The 27,033-nt window shown below is 44.8% G+C and overlaps 1 protein-coding gene across 4 annotated transcripts in view; it reads left to right on the top strand.

Moving 5' to 3' along the window:
• ACP3 (acid phosphatase 3) overlaps nt 1-27,033 on the top strand; it is a 291,855-nt gene that overhangs the window by 34,349 nt on the left and 230,473 nt on the right. For 3 of the 4 annotated variants that reach the window (XM_078663872.1, XM_078663873.1, XM_078663870.1), the window contains exon 2: nt 23,604-23,699. In XM_078663872.1, the coding sequence (XP_078519998.1) occupies nt 23,604-23,699 (96 nt within the window). Of the gene's footprint in view, nt 1-21,778; nt 21,914-23,603; nt 23,700-27,033 lie in introns of those variants that run through there. The other variant, XM_078663871.1, reaches the window with a different exon arrangement.

The following is a 27,033-nucleotide window of genomic DNA, read 5'->3' as shown; positions in this document are numbered from 1 at the left end:
GATGTCCTTGCATGGACCTGTACGTGAGACAGACAACAAAAATGATTTAACAGTGAATCGCCCAACACAGAAGCATGTATTCGCTGGAAGGTGGAAGGAGCACCTTTGGTACTAAATTACAAGGAACTCCGACACATGGAAAATTAGTAATATTGCCAGATGGCTGAGGTTGTGACCATCGATAACCGCGGCGTAAGTATCAGCGAGATTCTCAACCGCACAGAATGCAAATGGATGGACATGCTCGAGCACTACAATGGGACAGAATGATGTGGTTGAAATAAGATGACTTTTAGTCCTCCCTACATGACTTGTTGCATGTGTTCGGGGCATTATATGGGGATTTGTGACACGCTGCATTATGTGGTGTATTCTAACATGAAAGATGTTTGTTATGATCAGTGTTACAATATAATGAGTCAAACATATCTGTTGATAGTGCCATGAGTGAATGAGCCTTGCTGTACAATACATGGTCACATTTTGCACACACACTGTACATGCCGAATATCATGTTACATGTAAACCAGTTGTGGGTGCCACGTTATGCTTTAACATATGTACCATACACAATATGGCATACCTAGAAGCTTCCTTTCTGGTTCCATATTTTACATCAGAATCTGTCTTTCTCGTTTTCTCGTTCAGACATTGCAAAGTACGACATTGCAAAGTATAATATTGGTCACACTCAATGTCTTAGACCAGTAACAGAAATAGCACATACACCTAGGCCATAACAACAATCAGTTATGTGTATGGATTGATACAGTTGGTGTGATTAATTAGTGTGACCCATTTTCGCAGTGAACATGATCATTGGCTCTCATCCATTTGACAATTTGGAACCTTACAACATGGGCCACGTGCTGCACCACTACCCGTAACGCATAAACCTTCCACCATAAACAGACGCAACAAAAAAAAAGCAACATGCCACTGTTCACTACTTCCCATCTCATTGTCTACTGCACAACAAGGCTATTCTACAAAAGCAACACAGCTCACCAACTCACTCTCAACCACCATTTCCACCACCTACACATGCCTTCTTAACCTGCTGGACGAGTAATACAATAAAGAACAGCCTCGCTATTGCTATCCTCATACAGCTAATATCAGCACTAAGGACACCTGCTACAAGTCCACAAAACACTGCTCACTCTTCTAAAAAATAAAGTCACACCATCACCAAAACACACTCTTTAAACTGCCTACTAATAAATGCTTGATCTCTCAAACACAACCTGACTTACTCTTCATAACTGAATCATGGTTGGGAGACGACATGGCTCCAGTGTTGCATGAAGCTGTTCCTCTAGGCTATTAAACTATCACACAAAATCATATAAGCAAAAGAGGAGGTGGCTTAGCTGTTGTATTCAATCAAACATTAAATATCACTAAAACTGACGACGTCTTCATTCAAGTTTGCGAGACATTCCCAGATACATTTATAACACTACACTCCAACCTATGCATTCTTGGTGACCTAAACATTTGGTTTGACAAACCCAATATGCCCCATACAAAAACAATCATCACCGGCCTAGACGCACTGAACCTACATCAGATCGTCCACAAACCCACACACATCGCTGGAAACATCCTAGATGTCATTTCTGCAAATTAAGAACTAGTTACCTTTCACACAATTACTCAAATCACATGGTCAGACCACCATTTGCTTGCTTTCCAACATAAGCACAAAGCAACACAACCAAAACCACCGTACATGCATACACCTATTGACTGTGGAATAAACTTGATTTTGAACACTTAGAAACACAATTAACATCCAATACAGATCAAGGTTTAATAAAGTCCATTCAGAAACTATATGAGCAGCTACAGGAAGCTTTTGATATCCTAATACCACTGACAACAACTCGACAGAACAAAAGAAAACAGGCACCTTGGAGAAACACAGAGCTAAAAGAGATAAAACAGGATATTAGAAATCTGCAACGCACCTGGCTCAAAACAAACACCAATCAAGACAAACGTCACCTACAGAAACATAACAGATTATGCAAGTCAGCAATCAAAAAAGCTAAGACAAAATACTACTACTCTCTCCAATGCACTACCCTATTTCTCACCAAATACCTCTCTCAATATACCCTCTACCTCCATTCTCTGACTCATCACAAACCCCATTCTACTACTATGATCCCCAAATAACCCTTCTAGACTCTTTCCTCCTCTACCCCTCCTTGCATCATTTCATACCACTTTTACTATTTAGACCTCCCAAACAAGCTTTTCTTAACCCTTCCCTCTGACTCTTCCGACGTCCACCTCCCCTTTAGTCATTCCAAACCTCATCCTACTGCTGTGATCTCAAAAAAACACTTTCTAGACCCTTTCCTCTTCTATCCCTCCACTATCCTTTTCAATCCAACTAACAGAATCCCATGTCCACCTCTCAAATTAAGGTCATATTTCCCTATGATAAATCCCCACTAATCCTGTTTGGGTTCCGGAGTAACATGCTTCCTACTAAAAAAGCGCTTCAACACCTCATCAGGGGTAGCAAGCGCTACATAAATGCAAATCCTCCCCTCTTCTATCCCTCCACTATCCTTTTCCATTCCAAATAACAAACTCAAGTATAGTATCGTAAAGGATGATATACTAGGCTTTACTGACAGGTTTTATGTTTAGATCTTCATTCACAAGACCACATGGACTTGAGACCTTGTTTACGTATTTTGGAGTGGTGACTTAAAATACTCTGAGTGATGTGGAATTATTGGCACATACACTTAAACGCATGAGCACTGAGCACAGTGTAATACCGACCATTTTTGGAAGAGTTCCACTGGATTGATGTTCGGCATGTTCAAAAAGATATTGGCATATGTTTAAATCTGTGGTGGTTGTATACATATGAATTTCGATCACACCAAATGTAGTGGGATAACATATGCGCCATATCATACTAAGCTTAACAACAGTAGCAGGGCACTATGAGGACCCACCCTCTTTAACAGGTGTATGAGATTTGTAGCTTGCCATCGGTCATCTGCACCACTCCACGGTAACGGATGTGTTCTTAACACGAGATTATATCTGATACACACTTGTTAATCACTATGAGCCTTTCTGCCTTGTGCGCATTAATTACAGGGTGGCTACCTGTTTCTGCAGGATCTATGTGTTTTATCACCCTCATGGCTTCGCCTTTAACTATTGTTCAACACTGAATTGCTTAACATCCCACAAGGCATGCTGAGAACAATCTACACAGCATTCCATTTGCTGAAAAATAACAGGGGCGCTACCATTTACGCAAAACATGTTTTGCATATTTATTTCCGATTTATTTTAATTAATGTACAGCATGCATGATCCATGTAACATTTTAAATTGCCTACTTTTTACACTAGTATGGTGATTAGACCTCACGCGCTGATTGGGATAGGTATAAATTAATTGGTCGTCTATCTATCGGTTAATAATGATATATAGTTTCAGATATCAGTAGACCAAATTGGTGTATATGGATTTATGTGTTACTTAGAGACAGTGCATCGCACATAGGAGACAATTGCTCCATCAGACATATGGTTATCCTTTGAGAGACCTCCTAGTGGATATGAATTGGTTACAAAAATATCATTTTTGGTGCATTTTGGTGACTTATTAAGAAATACACTCAAGATATATTACACACACACAATAGTGATTGGTGGCACTGGCTGATGGGTTGGTCTGGTTTCTGTCGCCCACAACATGGAGAATATAAGCCAGACTACTTTGTCCTGAAGAGACCTTCCCACTCATTAGGGGCCAAAATGTTGAAATGCATCTCCATTGGGTATGTGATCATTTTTGATCCGCATTGTACTATACTGTATGCACATTGTACAACTTGACCCAGGAACCAAGCACAATTTATTGTGTCTTTTGTATATATTTTCATGTTTACTCACTTGTATTGAAGGAGAATAAGCAACATAAACTTTTCCAGTCTCAGTGTCTGTTTTATGCTACCCGAATGAGAACATTCCATTAGGCTACCTAAAGAACAAATTTAATGTGGGTTTCCCCAGATTTATTCAAAGAGTATTACATTATTTACAAAGAGCCCCACGGTAGACTTAATGCATATAACGTATTGTGGCTGTAGGTTGACACAGCACAGGTTAAGAAGTCAAATTTTACGCTATGATCAATAAAAAGATTAACAACATAGTTATGTTGGAGAAGTCTCACAAATGCACATTCTTGAGTATGCCTTTAATTAGCTGTCATACCACTGTTATGTCCCCTTTGCAATTTAGCCGGCCATTGCTTCCCAATTAGAATGCAAAATCTTGGCAGCAAGTTCCTTTCATTTAAGAGAACTGCCACGATGGAGGTGGTGAGGTAGTGTTGAGGCCAGAAATGTCAACACAACCTCAACATCATCTCCTACGCCGACGACACCCAGCTGATCCTCTCCCTCACCAACGACCCCGCCACCGCCAGAGCCAACCTACACGAAGGGATGACAGACGTAGCCAAGTGGATGATGAGCAGCCGCCTGAAACTGAACTCGGACAAGACGGAAGTCCTCATTCCTGGGATCCTCACCCTCCGCCTGGGACGACTCCTGGTGGCCCCCCGCCCTGGGCAGCGCACCCAAACCAACAGACCACGCACGCAACCTGGGCTTCATCCTGGACTCCTCCCTCTCCATGACCAGACAAGTCAACGCCGTCTCCTCGTCATGCTTCAACATCCTGCGCATGCTACGTAAGATCTTCCGGTGGATCCCCACCGAGACCAGGAAGACGGTCACCCAGGCCCTCGTCACCAGCCGCCTGGACTACGGCAACTCGCTCTACGCCGGAACCACCGCCAAACTCCAGAAGAGACTCCAGCGGATCCAGAACGCCTCAGCACGACTCATCCTGGACATCCCCCGTCGCAGCCACATCTCCGGAAAACACGAGAGATCTGCACTGGCTACCGGTCAACAAGAGAATCACCTTCCGTCTCCTCACCCACGCACACAAGGCCCTACACAACCAAGGCCCAGGATACCTCAACAGCCGCCTCAACTTCTACGCTCCCACACGCCAACTTCGATCGACCGGCCACTCCCTCGCCGCCGTCCCCCGCATCCGAAGAGCCACCACAGGAGGAAGGTCCTTCTCCTACCTGGCCGCCAAGACTTGGAACTCCCTCCCGAACCACCTCCGCCGGACCCAGGACCACCTCGCCTTCAGGAAACAGCTCAAGACCTGGCTGTTCGAGCAGTAGCGGACCCCCCCTCCCCTAGCGCCTTGAGACCCTCCGGGTGAGTAGTGCGCTATATAAATGCTGTGATTGATTGATTGATTGATCACTGTTTCCCACACTGTGGCATCAAGGCACATGGTTTGTTACGCGTGTGATGACGCAAGTAGTGATTCATGGTGTTAGAGTTACTTGCAGTACTCATCTTATATACAACCATCACTGCATCAGCAGCCTTCTCATAACTTTAAGGGCTCTGATAAAGGGACAGACTATCTTTCTCTCCACATGCAACTTCCAGATTCTTCTCTTGCTTCTTATAATCAACATTCTTGACTATGCTGAGCCTGACATTCAATGGCTGGTGGGAGACATGATTGAGACATTTCAACAAGCAGGGAAAGAATCTCTTATATATGCTAGGCTTCTCAAGATGATCTGATATGGTTACATTATCACATTTTCTGCCAGAGTAATAAGTGATACCAACCTTGGCAAATCTTAGAAGAGGTGGGTCAGGAATCAAACATTGCCGGCTTGCTGGACAAGAATGGCATTAGTACTGCCCCATGACCTCATAGGGGCAGGGTATCTATTTTCTTGTTCCTAGGGTCAAGTGGAGGGTTTCTTCTTTGTCTTCCTGATCTGTCCCAATCGGTGTGTCATCATGCCTTCAATAGGGATGCATTACAACAAATCATTCCCTTGGCATCTCTGGGAAATTTCACGGTGACATTTGACTTAATAGATGTTTATCTTTATATTTGAAAAGTCCTTCAGAATTGTTGTTCAGGCCTGTGTACATTTTCTTTATTTTCAATTTAAAATGCTTCATTTTGGGGTCAATACTGCTCCACGCTTCTCTTTCGAAAAGAAAGACTTTACCTCATAGTATTTCTGCTTCATCTGAAGGTTCGGTCTCTTTTTCTGTATCTGGACAAGAGTCTGCTCCTAGGTAAAGTGTCATCTAATTCCTTCTCCGGACCGTAAATTTATTGGACACCAATTCAGGAAGGTCATAGGGTTGGTTTTTCTACCTACAAGCAGAGCAGAAAAAATACTCTCATTACTGAAACAGCTTTTCTCCAGAGATGCTTCCCCAGTATGTATGTTGTTCAAGGTCCAATGTTACATGGCAGCACGTGCTTTCATGGTTTCACCGGGATGCCTACATATGCATCCTCTCCTGTCTCATGCTCTCTCTGTTTGAGACTCAATATCTCAAGCATCTCTGTTTCCTACTCACCACTACTTTAGACCCAACTCCAATGGTGGTTTCATCTTCCTGACTCTCTGCAACCTGCCCTACATTTATGAGTCATGACAGTTGCCAGTTGTTTGGCGGGGGTGCCACATTGGGAAATCATTCAACACAAGCCCTTTGGAATCCAAATTAGAGTTGGAGATGGGAGAGATTTGGCTGTAGTATACAGAGCTCTAATGTATTTCTTCCATTGATCTGGGACAAAGCTGTTCTTGTATGATCCAACCTCATGGCGGCAGTGCCCTTCGTAGATTGCCAGGGACCTCCACTTCCCATTCTCTTAGTTCTGATAATGGGCAAAATATCATCTCCTTTTTCCAAGGTCCACAAAGATGCAGAGAGCGTTCAGACAGATAATCTTAGCTAGGAGTTCCCTGCTTCTCAGGTCATAGTCACTTATCCCTGGATATTCAATACAATTTGCTGGAAATATAGGGCTTCGAATTTCGACATGTTAGTGTTTCGTGAGAATGTGATGGTAGAGAAATATTGCACTCGCTTTACAGATTCAACAGCACAGGGAACATATGCTCTTTCAGTTCCATAGCCCCAATAATGTCTATAAATGTTTCCTTCAATTGTACTCATTTACCAGCTTCTACCAAGAATTTGGATGGAAGAATTAGCAGTAATCATGATTTTGATTAAGAAGTACCTCGTTTCCCCAGTTACAGGCCCTAGCAAATCACTCACCTTCGAAACTTCCTTTGTTGTCATCTCCTGTATGATAGACCGCCGTAAATCTACTTAGGTTAGTACTCATCGTCTGAAGGTTGAAAGATTGAGGCTGCACTAGAAAGGTCTCCCACATAGCCCTAGTTATTCAGTCTGTAAGATCTTCCACAGTTAAATCTTACTCTGTCCACTGGAGTATCTTTCACCTATGGTGTCTAGTAAAAAAGATTTGTTATTTTTCTTGTAGTTTTGAGATGTCCTTGAGATGTTCTGGGAATGGTTCTTCTTAAATCTGGGGGTCCCCAGCAATACAACCCAACGGGCGGCCATTAACTTAGCTAGAGAACCTTGGGGAGAATTAAGTTCAGGGGATCATTTATTCTAATCACCTAATAATGAGTTTTGTCCCACCTTGTCCATTCATTTACTCTTTTTTCGCCTGCTTGGGATCATCCTTTAGTTCTTGAGGAACTGCAGAAACATCCCTTTGAGCCTTTTCTTTCAGTTGATCTAAAATTCCTCACTATGAGGATGGTTCTTCTGGTGGCAATAACATGTTAGAACAATAGAGAAATTGTGAGCCTTAGTATGCAAAGTAGATGTTTTGTTCAGTCTTCAAAACCATAAAGGTTTACTTAAATTTAAGAATCAATACAGAAGACAAAATGCAGATAGTAGTCAAATTTAATTCACCATCAATAATGTATCAAATAATGTAAATGTGATAGGATCAACATAAGGTAGTTCTCTAAAGCAAGTAAAAAACCAGAACCAAAATGTAGTTCAGCTAACATAAAATTTGCTCTGTTCAAAAGTCAAAGGAGCATTAAGTATAAATCAATAGACAGACTAGAACATAGTGTTCACAGTTGGTAAAGCATGAGAAGTCTGAATATAAATCAACTGACTGACAAACATGGAGTCCGCCTTCGAGAAGTAAGCAAAATGTCTGTCACATCTTCCAACAAGCATTTACAATGCAATGGTTTTGCCTGTGTTAATGTTAGAGCTATTGGCATTGCTCTTGACATTATTTTTATTTATGTTTTTTTAACATAAATAAATGGCATTGTCATTTACAATGCCACTAGCTTTATCTCTCGCAAATGACACACGCAATGAAAGGCAAGCAATGGGCGTAAGGCAGGCCCCTGTAGAGGAGGGGGACTCCCAACACTTCAGAGCCCCCATATATCTGCTGAGGGCCACCATCAGCCCAAGGCCAATAAATATCGACCGGTGAGCTATGGGAGACTGGGGGCCCCCTCTTCCCATTCTGCAAGGGGGGGGGGGGTCATTTGGGGTTATGCTGCTATCCTGGGGCCTACTTCTAAGCATATGTAAGCGCCACTAGAAAAGACCTGAATATGTGGAGAAAGTTGAGCTGCCACACGAGCCAGGATTAAATGGCTGCCACGTACCCATCAGCCAAAAAAGGTTTCGCAGGAGGAAACAGACGCAGGCAAGTGTAAGATATAGGCCTAAAATGACGGAATGCGCTGACCACAAGCCGGAATCCAAAACTTGCACTCCATTCATCCACCCACAGCTGAACTGTTCACACCGGCTGTCGACAGCGGAGCTGAAATTTACAGGAGAGTAACTCAGAATATCTGACCTCAACCCACAGCCATAGCTTGACCAGTCCAGCGCTCCGAAGAGGCGTGGGGGCAGCCAGTGGCGCTTTATAACCACAGCAAATACATAGTTAAATACGGCAAATGCTGGAAATGGGGATTTGGTAAATGAAATATTCACCTACCACGTGCCGTGCAACACGAAGCAGAACCCCACTCACGGTATTACTTTTCCACCACACATAAACGCCAGGCACTTGCAGCTCACAACTCAGCGGCCCCTTACCCCCCTCGACCCTCTTTTTAATCAATGCATGTATCTAAGAGAGTCTCTGCGTCGCTTTCCCGCCATCCACTTCATATCCAAGTAGAATCTCAGCTCAGGGGCACTTCCGGTTGTTTTCCCCTTGTTTGCCCTCCGTTGCGGTCTCGTCCGTACCCGAACCCCATAACTCTCCCTAAAGACTCTATTATTGGGACAGTGTTCATTTTTTGAGAGGTTAAAACGTGCATTTACAGAGCCCAAGAGGGAGGGACGCACATTCTTCACGCCGGTACCACACAAGGGGAGGGGGCTTTAATAGGGCGCTGAACGTTTTGGGGTGTCTCCCAAGCAAGCGACGCTGGCTCTGCGTGGTGTTAGAGAGGGTGAGGGCAGCCTGGGCAGGGTGATCCACGCGCTCTAAAACAAGAAGGCAAGAAACAAAAAAAAAGAGCACTCACCTGGACATCTTCCAGCAGATCTCTTGCTTCCTGCTCTCCACTCCTCCTCCCGATGACGCGGCGGAGGCTCTGCCGGCTGGGCCAATCCCAGCGCGGCCCTGGCCGGAGACGGACGGCTGCTTCCTTCGCCTGGGGAACTCTGCTTCGGGGGCCGCGGCGGGGAAACAAAGGGACAATGCCGGGTGGGAACCGGCTTTAGAGGTCAGCAAAAGCGCTCCACGCTTCGGGGGCCGCGGCGGGGAAACAAAGGGACAATGCCGGGTGGGCACCGGCTTTAGAGGTCAGCAAAAGCGCTCCACGCGCTCTAAGTGAGGTTCCTTCTCACGGCCCGAGCAGGAAGGCGGGTGCCGGCAATGCCGGACCAGATTCGGGGGCGTTCCCGAGAACAGGCTTTCGGCTGACGTCACCAAAAGGGAAAAATTCTCGGGAACGCCCCCGAATCTGGTCCGGGATTGACGGACAGAGCCGTCTCCCAATGGCTAGCCTCCATTTATGGAGCTAGCCAATGGGAGGAGGGGGCGAGTCCCTGTTCCCCACTGCAAGACATTAGATTTTGCTAGCGCATGCGCTCTGCGCATCTTTTTCGCGCAGGCGAAAACCTAATGAGAACTGTAGTGTGGGTTTGGGTCGGCCCTCGTCATTTATTGGCTGGCTCCATAAATGGAGCATAGCCATTGGACGAGGGGCCTGTCCGTCAATGCCGGACCAGATTTGGGGGCGTTCCCGAGATTCTTTGGCTTTTGCCGACGTCACGCGACGTCAGCCGAAAGCCGGGAACGCCCCCGAATCTGGTCCGGCATTGCCGGCACTTCTGCGTCTCTCCACCCCCCTTTCCCGCCCCCTCCCGCTTGTTCTTCATTGAAATGAATAGCTCGGGAATACCTTTAGTTGTCTTGGATGTCTCGAGCGCTGTATTCCCCTTCAAGCGGGAGGTGCCTTTCCCAATTCTGTCAGACTCTTTGACACGGGTTTCCCCTAGAGTGTTATCCTTCACGGCACTCAATGCTTTAGGTGCTGCAGCGGTAGCTCGCATTGGTGTAGTTACACTGTCTGCACCCGAAATTTGTAATAATTCCGGCTCCCCCTGCTTCTCGGAATCAATGGCCCCCTGGCCACGACCTCTCCGACCTTTGGGAGGCATTCTGTGAGAGCACGCCGACTTTCCGGTAGAGACGCCGTTTTCCGTAGTCCGACTGCACCAGGTGTGTCGTCTTGCGAGAACCGCCCACAGCCTCCACCGCAGCTGCTGCAGTCTCCGCGGTCCGGCGCCAGCTCTGGCTTCAATCAGCACCGCAACCAAAGGTGAGCACATCAATGTTCAGTTATAAAGCAGTTTCTTAAGAATAATAATTTCCTTAAATTTTCAAACGGATTCTGAGCCCCCGCTCGCAGTAAGAAACGGCCCGGCAGCTTCTGATGTGTCTCCGCACCAATATCAGCGGTCAGACGCCGATGTCCACGAGGTCCAGCAGGAGCAGCTTGCTCACGCGACCGACGCGGTCGCCATCTTGCCTCTAGCCAAAAAGGCAACATTTTCATGGAAACGAAAGTGAAGTGTGAAGTTCTGATTTATTTTAAGCACATTTTACAGCACTATAAAATAGAGTTCACATACAGTTGCTGGGAGTCACAGGTTGTCTCACTCATTGAAACGTTTACTAGTGTGGCAGAAGTGAAGGCAACGTTGGATGACAAACTTGGAAAGACAAGTCCAGGAAGGAAAGGAGCTGACGTCACTGGTGGTGAAGGATGAGGTGGGTAAAGTGTTGTGAGGATGTTCAGTTAAGGGTGAATATCTCCTTGTTCAGTCCTGCGCTCTCCTTGTTCAGTATTTTAGGGGGAACAAAAACATTGAAAATCTCACGGAAATAAAACTCAAAGTACAAATGTGGAATTGAAGTCTAGCATTGCTGATTATAAAATATTACTTAGCATGGTGGAATTAAAACGTACATGGTTCTGGGGTAAGTCTATTTGTTCAGTGTTTATCAGAGAGAGCATGCCTGCTGGCCAGTATGAATGAAAACATCCCAGCAAGGCGGTTCATAGTTTCGCCTGTAGTGAGGTTAATTCACATGTGAGGCAACAAAAGACTTGTCTTTATCTCATAAGTTCAAATAGCAGGAGCCTTTTAGAGATTTTAGAATGGATTGTGTGAACCTTCAGCGTGGGAGGGCCTGAATTCATTACTGAATTACTTATAGGGAGGTGCTCAGTTGTTGGTGGCTGTTGGATTCAGTAACTCCATCATACAGAAAAGTAATCTCTATAGATTAGGCATTTTAGTGGATTGCCAAGCATAATTTATGAGCTAAAGTACCTTTTACCCTACATTAAAAGAACATTGCAAGTCCCGGAGTAGTTCCGTAACCAACGAAAGGAACATGCCTTTTATTTCGTAGAGCTGTTCAGACTATTATTCTTCCCCAAGAATAGCTTAAATGCTCTTCTTTCATTAATAGGCAAATAATATAATACGGTTGCAGATGTATAGAATAAACACATCAATATGTGGCTGATAATTTGTGGTAGAAACATATAGGCAGTATTAGGTACGTCACTTTAACAGGCATTTTAGTATTGTGCTAACCTGCAGAAAGATACAAGGTTCAAGGTAATGAATGAACTCTTGTGGTGAAAACATTTAAATAAATTAAAAACAACTAAATTAGTAAACTTAATCATAAAGTGTACTTTTTATTTAAATTCACCTGCATAGTTCAGCAAAAGTTGGCAGACGGACAAGATTTCTTTAAAGTTTTTTGATGTAATAGGAAGTCCAAGATTTAACTATTACAAAAACTGATATCTTGGGTATTATATTTTGAATGTACTGATAATTTTGAACATTTACAGCCTCGAGAGGTTGCTAAGATAGAGAGCTGGAGTTTAAATTCTCTTGGTAAATTGGCACGGAAGGAATTTCCAATTAGAGGCCATGAGACGTTGAATTGCAGCTTATAAAGCAGACTGCACGTTCTCTCCAAGCTTGATGTAGGTAGTTTGTAGAGAGACAGGATTGCATTAGTCCACTTCTGCGATCAAACATCTGCGGGATGGAAGCCCTGTGGCTCTTGGAGTGCCCTGACCCAATTTGTCCAATGCATCAGCAAATTGCACACCCAGACACCTGTATTCCGGGACAAAACGTTACACATGTGCCTGTGATTGATACAACATCTGCCTACCTGTTTCCATGGGCATAATTTCACTCCTGGAACCCATTTGTCTCCTTAAATTCAGTTTCACATCGGGTCATATGGCTGGCACTATTTCACACCCGGTAACCTATCTGCCGGTGATTGAATTCACGCATTGTAATCGGTTTCCCTGAATTTGATTTTATACTGTCTCCCTTAGATCAGTTTTCACACCTGGACACCTTTCTTCCTGTTTGCAGTTTTAAACCAGGATGTTGATTCCCATGGATCCAATTTAACACCTGGCATAACTTCTCACTGGGTGATCTGTCTTCATTACACAGTTTCACACCAGGTCGTCTTTTGGCTTGGCACGATTTCACACACTGGTCACCTGTATTCTTTGAACAGTTTGTATCCAAGTCCTATGAACAAGGGTCCCCTTACAGTCGGTTAATGAGATTAAGGAGGAAAGTATCAAATTACATTTAATGTTCATTAGGAGACAAATGTTGAAACAGCTCTGTAGGAAGATACTCAGTTGAAACTTTACAAAAAGCTGTAGGCAGAATCCAAAGAGTAACCTGAAAGGAAGCAGTAAGAGGAGAAAGCAAGAATGAGATGTTGACAAATCAATTGAAAGTAATCATTCCATTCAGTAGGCCATCTTATAAAATATTGAACAACTTTAGAATATTTTGGAGGTCGTTTTTAGGCCATCCACTTCATATCCAAGTAGAATCTCAGCTCAGGGGCACTTCCGGTTGTTTTCCCCTTGTTTGCCCTCCGTTGCGGTCTCGTCCGTACCCGAACCCCATAACTCTCCCTAAAGACTCTATTATTGGGACAGTGTTCATTTTTTGAGAGGTTAAAACGTGCATTTACAGAGCCCAAGAGGGAGGGACGCACATTCTTCACGCCGGTACCACACAAGGGGAGGGGGCTTTAATAGGGCGCTGAACGTTTTGGGGTGTCTCCCAAGCAAGCGACGCTGGCTCTGCGTGGTGTTAGAGAGGGTGAGGGCAGCCTGGGCAGGGTGATCCACGCGCTCTAAAACAAGAAGGCAAGAAACAAAAAAAAAGAGCACTCACCTGGACATCTTCCAGCAGATCTCTTGCTTCCTGCTCTCCACTCCTCCTCCCGATGACGCGGCGGAGGCTCGGCCGGCTGGGCCAATCCCAGCGCGGCCCTGGCCGGAGACGGGCGGCTGCTTCCTTCGCCTGGGGAACTCTGCTTCGGGGGCCGCGGCGGGGAAACAAAGGGACAATGCCGGGTGGGCACCGGCTTTAGAGGTCAGCAAAAGCGCTCCACGCTTCGGGGGCCGCGGCGGGGAAACAAAGGGACAATGCCGGGTGGGCACCGGCTTTAGAGGTCAGCAAAAGCGCTCCACGCGCTCTAAGTGAGGTTCCTTCTCACGGCCCGAGCAGGAAGGCGGGTGCCGGCAATGCCGGACCAGATTCGGGGGCGTTCCCGAGAACAGGCTTTCGGCTGACGTCACCAAAAGGGAAAAATTCTCGGGAACGCCCCCGAATCTGGTCCGGGATTGACGGACAGAGCCGTCTCCCAATGGCTAGCCTCCATTTATGGAGCTAGCCAATGGGAGGAGGGGGCGAGTCCCTGTTCCCCACTGTGAGACATTAGATTTTGCTAGCGCATGCGTACTTCGTACGCATTGCCAAGCAAAACCTAAAAACGACCTCCAAAATATTCTAAAGTTGTTCAATATTTTATAAGATGGCCTACTGAATGGAATGATTACTTTCAATTGATTTGTCAACATCTCATTCTTGCTTTCTCCTCTTACTGCTTCCTTTCAGGTTACTCTTTGGATTCTGCGTACAGCTTTTTGTAAAGTTTCAACTGAGTATCTTCCTACAGAGCTGTTTCAACATTTGTCTCCTAATGAACATTAAATGTAATTTGATACTTTCCTCCTTAATCTCATTAACCAACTGTAAGGGGACCCTTGTTCATAGGACTTGGATACAAACTGTTCAAAGAATACAGGTGACCAGTGTGTGAAATCGTGCCAAGCCAAAAGACGACCTGGTGTGAAACTGTGTAATGAAGACAGATCACCCAGTGAGAAGTTATGCCAGGTGTTAAATTGGATCCATGGGAATCAACATCCTGGTTTAAAACTGCAAACAGGAAGAAAGGTGTCCAGGTGTGAAAACTGATCTAAGGGAGACAGTATAAAATCAAATTCAGGGAAACCGATTACAATGCGTGAATTCAATCACCGGCAGATAGGTTACCGGGTGTGAAATAGTGCCAGCCATATGACCCGATGTGAAACTGAATTTAAGGAGACAAATGGGTTCCAGGAGTGAAATTATGCCCATGGAAACAGGTAGGCAGATGTTGTATCAATCACAGGCACATGTGTAACGTTTTGTCCCGGAATACAGGTGTCTGGGTGTGCAATTTGCTGATGCATTGGACAAATTGGGTCAGGGCACTCCAAGAGCCACAGGGCTTCCATCCCGCAGATGTTTGATCGCAGAAGTGGACTAATGCAATCCTGTCTCTCTACAAACTGCCTACATCAAGCTTGGAGAGAACGTGCAGTCTGCTTTATAAGCTGCAATTCAACGTCTCATGGCCTCTAATTGGAAATTCCTTCCGTGCCAATTTACCAAGAGAATTTAAACTCCAGCTCTCTATTTTAGCAACCTCTCGAGGCTGTAAATGTTCAAAATTATCAGTACATTCAAAATATAATACCCAAGATATCAGTTTTTGTAATAGTTAAATCTTGGACTTCCTATTACATCAAAAAACTTTAAAGAAATCTTGTCCGTCTGCCAACTTTTGCTGAACTATGCAGGTGAATTTAAATAAAAAGTACACTTTATGATTAAGTTTACTAATTTAGTTGTTTTTAATTTATTTAAATGTTTTCACCACAAGAGTTCATTCATTACCTTGAACCTTGTATCTTTCTGCAGGTTAGCACAATACTAAAATGCCTGTTAAAGTGACGTACCTAATACTGCCTATATGTTTCTACCACAAATTATCAGCCACATATTGATGTGTTTATTCTATACATCTGCAACCGTATTATATTATTTGCCTATTAATGAAAGAAGAGCATTTAAGCTATTCTTGGGGAAGAATAATAGTCTAAACAGCTCTACGAAATAAAAGGCATGTTCCTTTCGTTGGTTACGGAACTACTCCGGGACTTGCAATGTTCTTTTAATGTAGGGTAAAAGGTACTTTAGCTCATAAATTATGCTTGGCAATCCACTAAAATGCCTAATCTATAGAGATTACTTTTCTGTATGATGGAGTTACTGAATCCAACAGCCACCAACAACTGAGCACCTCCCTATAAGTAATTCAGTAATGAATTCAGGCCCTCCCACGCTGAAGGTTCACACAATCCATTCTAAAATCTCTAAAAGGCTCCTGCTATTTGAACTTATGAGATAAAGACAAGTCTTTTGTTGCCTCACATGTGAATTAACCTCACTACAGGCGAAACTATGAACCGCCTTGCTGGGATGTTTTCATTCATACTGGCCAGCAGGCATGCTCTCTCTGATAAACACTGAACAAATAGACTTACCCCAGAACCATGTACGTTTTAATTCCACCATGCTAAGTAATATTTTATAATCAGCAATGCTAGACTTCAATTCCACATTTGTACTTTGAGTTTTATTTCCGTGAGATTTTCAATGTTTTTGTTCCCCCTAAAATACTGAACAAGGAGAGCGCAGGACTGAACAAGGAGATATTCACCCTTAACTGAACATCCTCACAACACTTTACCCACCTCATCCTTCACCACCAGTGACGTCAGCTCCTTTCCTTCCTGGACTTGTCTTTCCAAGTTTGTCATCCAACGTTGCCTTCACTTCTGCCACACTAGTAAACGTTTCAATGAGTGAGACAACCTGTGACTCCCAGCAACTGTATGTGAACTCTATTTTATAGTGCTGTAAAATGTGCTTAAAATAAATCAGAACTTCACACTTCACTTTCGTTTCCATGAAAATGTTGCCTTTTTGGCTAGAGGCAAGATGGCGACCGCGTCGGTCGCGTGAGCAAGCTGCTCCTGCTGGACCTCGTGGACATCGGCGTCTGACCGCTGATATTGGTGCGGAGACACATCAGAAGCTGCCGGGCCGTTTCTTACTGCGAGCGGGGGCTCAGAATCCGTTTGAAAATTTAAGGAAATTATTATTCTTAAGAAACTGCTTTATAACTGAACATTGATGTGCTCACCTTTGGTTGCGGTGCAGATTGAAGCCAGAGCTGGCGCCGGACCGCGGAGACTGCAGCAGCTGCGGTGGAGGCTGTGGGCGGTTCTCGCAAGACGACACACCTGGTGCAGTCGGACTACGGAAAACGGCGTCTCTACCGGAAAGTCGGCGTGCTCTCACAGAATGCCTCCCAAAGGTCGGAGAGGTCGTGGCCAGGGGGCCATTGATTCCGAGAAGCAGGGGGAGCCGGAATTATTACAAATTTCGGGTGCAGACAGTGTAACTACACCAATGCGAGCTACCGCTGCAGCACCTAAAGCATTGAGTGCCGTGAAGGATAACACTCGAGGGGAAACCCGTGTCAAAGAGTCTGACAGAATTGGGAAAGGCACCTCCCGCTTGAAGGGGAATACAGCGCTCGAGACATCCAAGACAACTAAAGGTATTCCCGAGCTATTCATTTCAATGAAGAACAAGCGGGAGGGGGCGGGAAAGGGGGGTGGAGAGACGCAGAAGTGCCGGCAATGCCGGACCAGATTCGGGGGCGTTCCCGGCTTTCGGCTGACGTCGCGTGACGTCGGCAAAAGCCAAAGAATCTCGGGAACGCCCCCGAATCTGGTCCGGCATTGACGGACAGGCCCCTCGTCCAATGGCTATGCTCCATTTATGGAGCCAGCCAATAAATGACGAGGGCCGACCCAAACCCACACTACAGTTCTCATTAGGTTTTCGCCTGCGCGAAAAAGATGCGCAGAGCGCATCTTTTCGCCAGGCAAAACCTAACAAGCATTTACAATGCAATGGTTTTGCCTTTGTTAAAGTTTGAGCTATTGGCAATGCTCTTGACATTTTTATTTATGTTTTTTTTAACATAAATAAATGGCATTGTCATTTGCAATGCCACTAGCTTTATCTTTCGCAAATGACACCCACAAACACCTACAGAGAGCCCCCCAACACACACCCACACAGAGCCCCCCCACACACTGCGAGCCCCCCACACACTACGAGCCCCCCACACACACTGCGAGCTCCCTCCACACACTGCGAGCCTTCTCCACACACTGCGAGCCTCCCCCACACACTGAGAGCCCCCCCACACACTGAGAGCCCCCCCACACACTGAGAGCCTCCCCCACACACTGAGAGCCTCCCCCACACACTGATAGCCTCCCCCACACACTGAGAGCCCCCCCACACACAGAGAGCCCCCCGCCCACACACAGAGAGCCCCCCCCTTGTCTGGCAATGTACATCAGGCCCTCAGAGTTAATTGTGAAGAAAGACAAGAAGGAGAGAGAGATGGAGAGATGGAAATGAAGGGTAGGAAGAAGAGAGAGATGAAAAAGGAGAGAGGGCAAGAAAAGAAGGAGAGAGAGTTGGTGACTGAAAGAAGAGAGTGAGAGAAGGCAAATAGAGAGGAAAGGCACGCGAGAGAGTGCAAGAGAGAGAAGCATGATAGATAAGGAGGAGGAGAGAGGACGCATGAGAGAGAGATCAAGAGAGAGGGAAGGCAGGAAGAAAAGTAAGGGCAGAATGGAGTGAGAAGGCAGAAAACAGAAAGAGTAAAAGATAGAAAAAGAAGCCAAGATGAGGAGGGAGATGGAGAGAGGACGCGGGAGGTTGCTCCATGACATGTCAGCTTCCACCATTGACAGTTGTGGTCACCTGCCCCTGACAGAGAAGGGCATGCTAAACATACAGATAAGGGTTTAGCCCCTCATGCCACACTCACCCCCTTCGCAGGTCTCCAGGTGGTAGCCTGCGCACAGATTAACGATGTAAGACTCGGAGAAGAGATAGTCCAGGCGTAAGTCAGCAGGAACACTTCTGTGACTTCACGTTCGCAGCTGTTATATGGGCTGGAGTGGCTCACGGTGGTTGCTTGCACCACCAAAGCTGCTGAAGGGCGGAGTAAGGATGATCAGGTAGGAGACTGCTGCATTGGGTCCGTGAAGTTGATCTTCGGGTGGATTCCGGTAGAACTCCTACCCTGGATGGTGGGATGGTGCTAGCAGTGATCTCTGGTGCTCTTTCACCGCAGCACTGACCATTCACCAGGGTGGATGGCAGAGCGAGGAGCCGAAGTTGGGCAGCGTGCAACAATTGTAAATTTCCTGAATAGCATTAGGTCCCATCTTCAATCAGTAAGTAATCCGTCTTCCCTTTCTGTAGGTCATCGTCCTGCCTGGAACCGGAAGCAGTGTGTGGGTCCTGGTAGGGTTTCCTGTGGCTCAGCGGGGACCAGGGAAGTGAGAGATCCTCCGTTTGCACCGAGGAAGCAAGATGGCGGTTGACTGAGACCGTAATGCACACAAGCTCAGGGCTCCAACGGCCAACCTAAGCAACGTTGACAAATCCTTTTGAAGAAATGGTTTGATGCCATAAATGCGGATGCTAATATAGAGCCCCTTGATTTGGAGATGGGTCTGCCAGAGAATAAATGCCAAGAAACTGAGAAACCGGCATATAATAGAATAACCGCTCTCAGCACTGTTATCAGTTTGGCGGTCCTTCGTTATATTTATAAAGCAATTCCTAAGGCGAGTGAAGGGAACAGGATAAGAACCTACCTTGCTGGGAGCAGTGAAGGCGAAGGTGAAGGTGAAAGTGACACGGATATGGTGCCTAAGATTGCAGCAGCTTCAGCAGCAGCAGCGGCTCGGGCTCGAGCTGCGAGACAGGCCCGCAACCCCCGATGCACAACATCAGCAACAGCCCGCGGAGCCAGCGAGTGAAATCCCAGATGTGGGGGTTGTACAGTCGGAAGGGGCGATTCCACAGGAAGCAGGAAGGCAGGCGCCGGCAATGCCGGACCAGATTCAGGGGCGTTCCCGGCTTTCGGCTGACGTCGCTTGACGTCGGCAAAAGCCAAAGAATCTCGGGAACGCCCCCGAATCTGGTCCGGCATTGACGGACAGGCCCCTCGTCCAATGGCTAGGCTCCATTTATGGAGCCAGCCAATGAATGACGAGGGCCGACCCAAACCCACACTACAGTTCTCATTAGGTTTTCGCCTGCGCGAAAAAGATGCGCAGAGCGCATCTTTTCGCCAGGCAAAACCTAAAAAGGGCACATTTTATAGGTTTTAGGCCGTGAAATTCACACACTTTACATGGCGAGATCTGACAGAATAGGACGGTACTAATAAAGTTACATACTCGTTAACAAATGGCGTTTCAAACGAACAAATATGATCCATCAAATAAAAAACATTTCTAAACACCTATTTTCATACATAATTATAATAAGGCGTACATAAGAAATAAAGGAAATGACATGACATTTGTGCATCATATAAAAACAATAGACAGTACAAGTGATGAACGGTTCCTACAGCTGACTTGAGGAAATAACTTAAATTTGTTGCAAATACAGAAAGATTCTACTCAAGGCTTCCTTCTCAGGAACACAAATTAATAATTGTAATCTTGATAAATAAACAGCACAGTGAAATGAATTCTATTTACTTATTTTCGGAAATGGAACCCCACAGAAGCAAAACATGTTCACATAGGAAACTCGTTCATGTACTTTTATAGCACAATTTTTTCTGCCACTGTTAAATGAATGTCAGTGCAGGCTGAGTAGGCCTTGTCATGTTAACTAAAGCCTAGTTATGCTAACTAGACACAATAAAATCAAACATTATTTAACAGCACAGTCAAATAACAGGTATTCATTGCATTCTGCAACTCCCACCACTTCACCTCTCTTCCTCTGAACAAGCACATTCCCACCTTCTTAGGTCTCGCCTAGCATTGCAGCGCGCATGCGCTGCTCGATCTGCGAGACATATTGTGAGAGAGGAAATTTCAGAAGGGGGCTTGAAGCCCCGCCCTTCATTTTCATTGGATGGCGTCATCGTTTATGGTAAACGGTGGCCTCCGATTGGAAATGAGACTTCTTTGTTACTGCCCTTTCTACTTTTCGTCCGGCCTATCCGGACTGGATCGTCTGCTTTTCGGCTGTCATTAAGGAATTTCTTATTTAAAGGAGGCGCGTTATATAAACAAGCCGTGAAAAAAAGGATCCAGTCCGGATAGGCCATCCCAAAAGGAGACAGGGCGGTAACAAAGAAGCACTGTTTGTAGAACGTGTTTTATTAGTGCTCCCTTAGCGCAGCCACACACCGTGAGAAGCGAGGTCAAACAAATGTGGGACCAATGAGAACATAATGGGTTTCAAGCAAGGCACGTACATACAAGGGAGGCGAGGATTGTAGTTATGTATCAATAAATCACTCATGCAAACAAACAATTTTTCGATGGCATTACGTTTATAGCATGGAACACCAAAAAGTAATTCATTTGTCCTTGGAAATAAAGACACGTTGTAGGATGAAAGTCTCGCACATCTGGGGTTTAAATTGTGTAAAAATGGCTGTTATAAAGTTACGTTTTTACGTTTGTGACAAAGGTAGTTCAAATTACTTGACATTGAAGAAAGAGGATTTCTGTGTTCTGTAAGGGAGCAGCAGCGCTGGCCATCGAGCGCCGCTGGAGGCTGGGTGCTGTGCGAGAAAGGGGCAGGAGGGAGGCCGGCAGAGAGGTCACATGGCAGGAAGCAGTTGCCAGCTGCTGTGTGCTGCTCCGGTTGTACTGTTGTACAGTGAGATTGGGAGCGAAGGTTGCAGCAGAGGGGCCGCCCTATGGCAGATGGTGAGTGGACGCAGTGAAACCATAGGGAGGTAGCCCTCATACATGCAGGTCCATACGGAGGGCATGTGAGAGAGTTGGGCGCTGAGGAGAGGGCACTCCTTTCAAGGAAGATGAGTACTGTCTTTCGGCCCCTTGATGGTGCGCTATCAAACAGGCGTACATCACTAGACAAGAGAAAGCACCACTGAACATTCCCCGGGGCTGTGGTGTAGTGAGGTGGTTGGGAGAAGGGAGGCAGCAGGTTCAGGTTTCCAGGAGCTTCAATGCGTCATATTGTTCTTCCCTCCTAGAAACTTATTTCACCTTCCGGAAGACCTCAGTGGGCTCAGTATCCCAGCATGGCTCCACTACGCGCTTGAAATAAAAGGTCCACCACTCCATGGACTTGTGGGACCACTCCCTCCCTTACAACTCATCTTAGGGAAAGGTATGAGCTTCTTTGATGGTATGATGGGTAAAAGATTGGTGGAAAAACACTGTAGTGTACAAGAGAAAGGACATACAGCTGGACCGTACATACTGCCTCACCGCATCCACTTACTGGAAGTTCTATCCAAAACTCATGACAAAGGCAAATGTCTTCCCCAGAATGCTGCACATGCACACTCCAAAGACAGAGTGCTGTTTGTTTTCATGTAGAGTCATCATGAAGGTAACCCACGCTGTTGGGAGTGAGTGGTTTGTCAAGATGCCTCAGTACATCCACACAGCATGAGCCTTGACTGCAGCTGCCTCTGAAGAATGCCATTCACCAAAACTCAGAATGAATTCACACGGATGTTCTGACTAGAGGGACCACATTACGACACCCCTGGCAGGAAAAGGAAATTCAAGTTAATACAAATAATAGCCATCTAGTGTTTTAAGTGGAACACTGTTCAGGCTACTATGCGGAGTAGAACTAGGAACTGCCTTCTGTTCCTCAGTTATTGAACATCCCTACTTTCACCCCCTGTTCCCCTCATGCTTTCTTGCTCATTCCAACATTTCATTTGAGTCCTCATCAGTTCAATTTTCATGGACATCATTCTTCCTAGATCCATTTTCATTCTCTTTTCTGTGTTCACATTTTTATCGTATTCTCTTCCGTGCATCTCCTTTCCCATAAACCAATGACATTCCCACACGCTTCTCCATAAGTAACTTCCGTACTTAAATTCCATGCTTCACAGACCTGCGAAATATTAGTGTTTTAACCACTTCAACCATACAAAAAAACAATTAATCAGTTCCACAGGAGCAACCATTACCTTATCCACACACCAAGTAGTATTGGCACATTTACTATAAAGCATAGCTGCCCCCCGCCCCCCGCTCCCATTACTGCCCACTGGCAATCTGTTGTGCCTGCAGAGCCTCCCATAGTGTAGACGTGTCCAGTCAGGGCGACCTGTCTCTGAGTGGGTCTATAATGTTTGTGATTATGTTCCCCCAAGTGATCAAATCATTCACAACCCCATTCATTCCTGCGAGTGAGCTTAATATGTTGTTCATCTGCGATCTCCCATTGTAATAAGTCCACCAACCAAATTTTTATATCTGGCATGCTAAGCACATCCCAGTGTATACCTATCCTTCTCTGAACCAGCACCAAACCCAATGCGAGCATTCGAGATTGCATTTGAAAGTGTTTCCAATGTGGTTGCACCCCTTGTAAAAAAAATATCACATTAACAAAAGCCAGTACCATTTACAATACCGATAACTCAAACTAGTACAAATGCAATGCAATAGATTTTGAAGTTACAAAAAATTTAGCTATTGTCATTTTTCATTACAGCATTTGCTTAATGTTTCATGAAGGGAAAGAAAAAACAATGTCATTAACAATGCCATTAGCTCAAAATAATGTCATTGCAAGACCCATTACATTGTAAATGCTTGTTTCCCTAAAGGTTCGAGCGTGGCAGATACAACATATTGACATATTTCCACATTTGTGAGTAAAAATCCACATACTGAGGCATTCAATCATGTTTTAATTCACTGTTTTAATTAAATAGCTTTTTCTGTAGACCCACTTTCCAGAGAATACAATTATACCGATGCCTTAGTAAAGGAAATGAAAGATTGATTGTAATCATTCATTTTAATGTATATTTATACATTTTTTCCAGGTGTATCGTCATGGCGACAGAAGCTCACAGGAAAGCTATCCTACTGATCCGCACAAAGAAGATGCCTGGCCACAGGGATATGGACAACTTTCAGAGGTTTGCTGGAATGTCACGCATATTTCTAACTTTACAATGTTTTTTATTTGCATATCTTATATATATATATATATATATTCTTTGGAAGAACCAAAGGTTACAGGGATGTTATAGTTAGGCTCAGATTTCACTCATTCAAAACCAGAGAAGTTCAGCAGTTATAGTTACCTGAGCTAACTATCTAACTAACTATAACTTACACCCCCGCATTGCACTGCTTATGACCTCACATATTACATCACTTATGACCAGGTCAATGACATCACTCATGACATCTCAAATGACATGTAAGATGGTGGTGGTTGTGCTGGTGTTTGATGCTAGTTTCATGGACGCATTGTGGTCAGTGTATGGGCCTCTGTTGTTGCATGAATTTACATCGGATGGGGGATGTGTTGGTGTATCATGTTGATTGAGTTGCTGTATGATGCTGGCTGTGTTGGCATATGAAAATGTATCTGTTAATGTATGTCAGTGGGTTTGTTCCCAGTTTGTGAGCTGTGTTCCGTCTATGCCCCCAAATCCATCCTTATAGAACCATCTATGTGTGCAGAGTGCTCTAGGCTCTGTCCCAGGCCAACAGAACTCTTTGGATGTGCACAGCAGGCTGCACATTTAGGGCAGAGGTCTGTCTGTGCACTGCACCTTAATTAATAACCTTGAAATCTGTAAAACATTGTCTGAGCACAGAGAGCGAGCCCCAAAATCAGTAGCACAGAGCCTTCGGTCGTGAGGGGGAGCTTTAGATGCAGGATATTTCCTTTGGCCATGTCTTGTGCCCAGTCAGGTGACTCCTGACCACTCAGCACCCAATGCTCTGATGTGTTGCGAAATATTAGTTTGCTATTGTGTTATTGTTGTTTGTGTTGCTCTGTTGTATTTTTGTGTGATACAGTACAGTTCCTGGGTGTTGTGGTGTGTTGTTTTGTCTTGATATTGTGCCTTATTGTGTTTTTTTTTTTTTAATATATTTTTATTTGTTAGCAGCATCAGAAGTCATGAAGTAATGGCACATCTTGTAACATCACATATTGATACATACAGGTTTTTTTCTAGTGTGTTATTTAAACATACAATAAAACACTTTCCCTTTTATGTCCCTCTCTTTTTTTCCATGCTTTATTGTGTTGTTGTTGTTCCTGTGTTATTGTAGTTTTGTGTTGTTGTGTGGTTTTGGGTTGCTGAACGTTTTTCCTATTTTTCATTGTTTTCTTGTTTCTGCTGTATTGCTTTTTGTGCTGTAGTGTTGTGGATTTGTTTATTGTTCTGTATTTTTCCGTTGTGTTATTGGGTTGCTGTGCTGTGTTGTTGCAGGTAGGTCAAGGGTATAAAATAATTGGATTTTATAAAGCATTAACCTTTTCACCTTTTGTATACCTGGAACATTATGTATGCATGTCAGTTATAGAATCATTCAGATCCTTACTTTAAATGAAATACAAATCAGATTGCTTCTGATGCATTGTGTAGTCAAGGATTGGCCTTAGCATCCTCGATTTGCGCTCCCAGAGAGACTGGGAGCCTGTGCCTGCTCTCTTCAACCCGGCAACTCAGCTCAGGTTGAAGACAGCTTCAATGAGCATGTTGGTTTGGCCGGCCTGAGAAAGCGGGCCAAACCCACATGCGCACTGATAACACTCCCTTTCCGTGACGGCTCCCTCGATGGCATCGCACTCGACACTTGCCCGGGAGAGAAAAATAAAATGATAAAATGATAATAATCCTGGTTTATTATTTTATTTTCCAATGTTTGCAGCTGCTTGCGGGGGACGACGCTTGTCGGAAAAGCCTCCGCTGTGTAATTGTAGTCTGCAGTGTTTGCTGTAGTAGAGAGCTAACATTCCTATGGGTCTTAAAATGTGAAGTATTGGTCTTTGAATGGCTTCCAATATTACTTTGCCCAACGTGACCCAACAAGCTTGACAGACAAAGCACCTCCAAGGTGCCAAAGCAGAACCAGAAAGTATGCTTCCTAAGAATGTAATTTAACCTAGAGTCACTCTCAATGCCTCTGCGATGTGTTTGTTTACATACATGTATATATAACCAAATGAAATACTAAGCAAAAAAGTGAGATATGGTTTATGGAGGTCATTACTGACTTCCAGTACAGCATCTAAGAAGGTATGAAAGCCATAAGTTAAGGGTACGCCTTTAAGTTAAATTTCTGCCCCGCCTTCGTGTTCGAAAGGTGTCAATGAACATTGAATGATAGATGAATACGTTGGTGAGTGTGTAAGAGTTTATATGATTCAGTAACTTGATCAGGATGGGTTGGAGAAATTCGTGCCTAACCTTTAGGAAGAACTGAGGAAGCACGTTCCCATTCAGATAGGGGGGGTGAAAGTGGGTGGGTCCAAAGATGACTTACCAGCCCCTAACCAAGGTGTGATGGCTTCCCAGTACCTCCCCACCTTGTCAAGGCTCAGTTGGAATTTGAAATCCCCAGATCCTTGCCAGGAGGAGTAAGAAGGAAGGCCCCTTTTTGGTTTTCATCTCTCCCCACTTGTAAAAAGACCAGTTACAGGGCTACATATGTGGGCAGACTAGAACCCGCCATCTTATATATCTTGCACTATCAGCTGCCTGGCTGTGCTGCTTTTTTTTCTTTTATCACCCTCTGTTCACAGACATAGACAGAGGTAGGGGAGTCTACTGCTCACGAGCCTACGTAACGCTTGCACATTGTTTTTATTTTCATTGTTTGCAACAAATTCACAATTTTTTATCTGTAGATGGTAGCCAGTTTCAAAAGATATTTAGCTCAAAAGTAATGGACTGAATGTTTAAATTCATATCTGGTGCTGATAATTACACTGTGCGGCATTCCATTACATATTTTTTAGCCCATCCATGACATTATAGACAGAAACTAACTGCATATTTCCACACTACAGCCAAAATGTACAGGTTAAGTCGCCTCTGAACAGGAACACACTAAACCTCGGGCCAGTTTCAGCCTTGTTTGGCCTCATCCGTGGGTTGCAGCTTGAATCCTATAGCCTGATACTACAATCCCTAAAAGACAGAGTCCGCTCTGGGGTTACTTCTGTTCCTGTATGAAGGGGATCTTCCCTATCAGGATGGTCTAGACCAGTGTTCTCCAAAATTGGTCCTGGAGGGCCGGGTCCATGTCAGATTTTTAAGATAACTACATTTATCTAAATGGGGATATGCTGTGAATCGGGCATTGATCCGGACCTCCAGGTTGGTCCTTCTCTGGAGTGGCATGGTAAGCAAAACAACAACAGACTGGAATGATGCACATAGCGATTAGTAGTAGCTGAAATTAATATGACCATTCCACCCTTCACTTTTTTGCTTTTTTCAATGA

The sequence above is a fragment of the Lissotriton helveticus genome, chromosome 10 (assembly GCF_964261635.1).
Source record: "Lissotriton helveticus chromosome 10, aLisHel1.1, whole genome shotgun sequence".
Taxonomy (NCBI): Eukaryota; Metazoa; Chordata; class Amphibia; order Caudata; family Salamandridae; genus Lissotriton; species Lissotriton helveticus.
The sequence above is the reverse complement of the archived record's forward strand: the minus strand, read 5'-3'. Positions and strand labels throughout refer to the sequence as shown.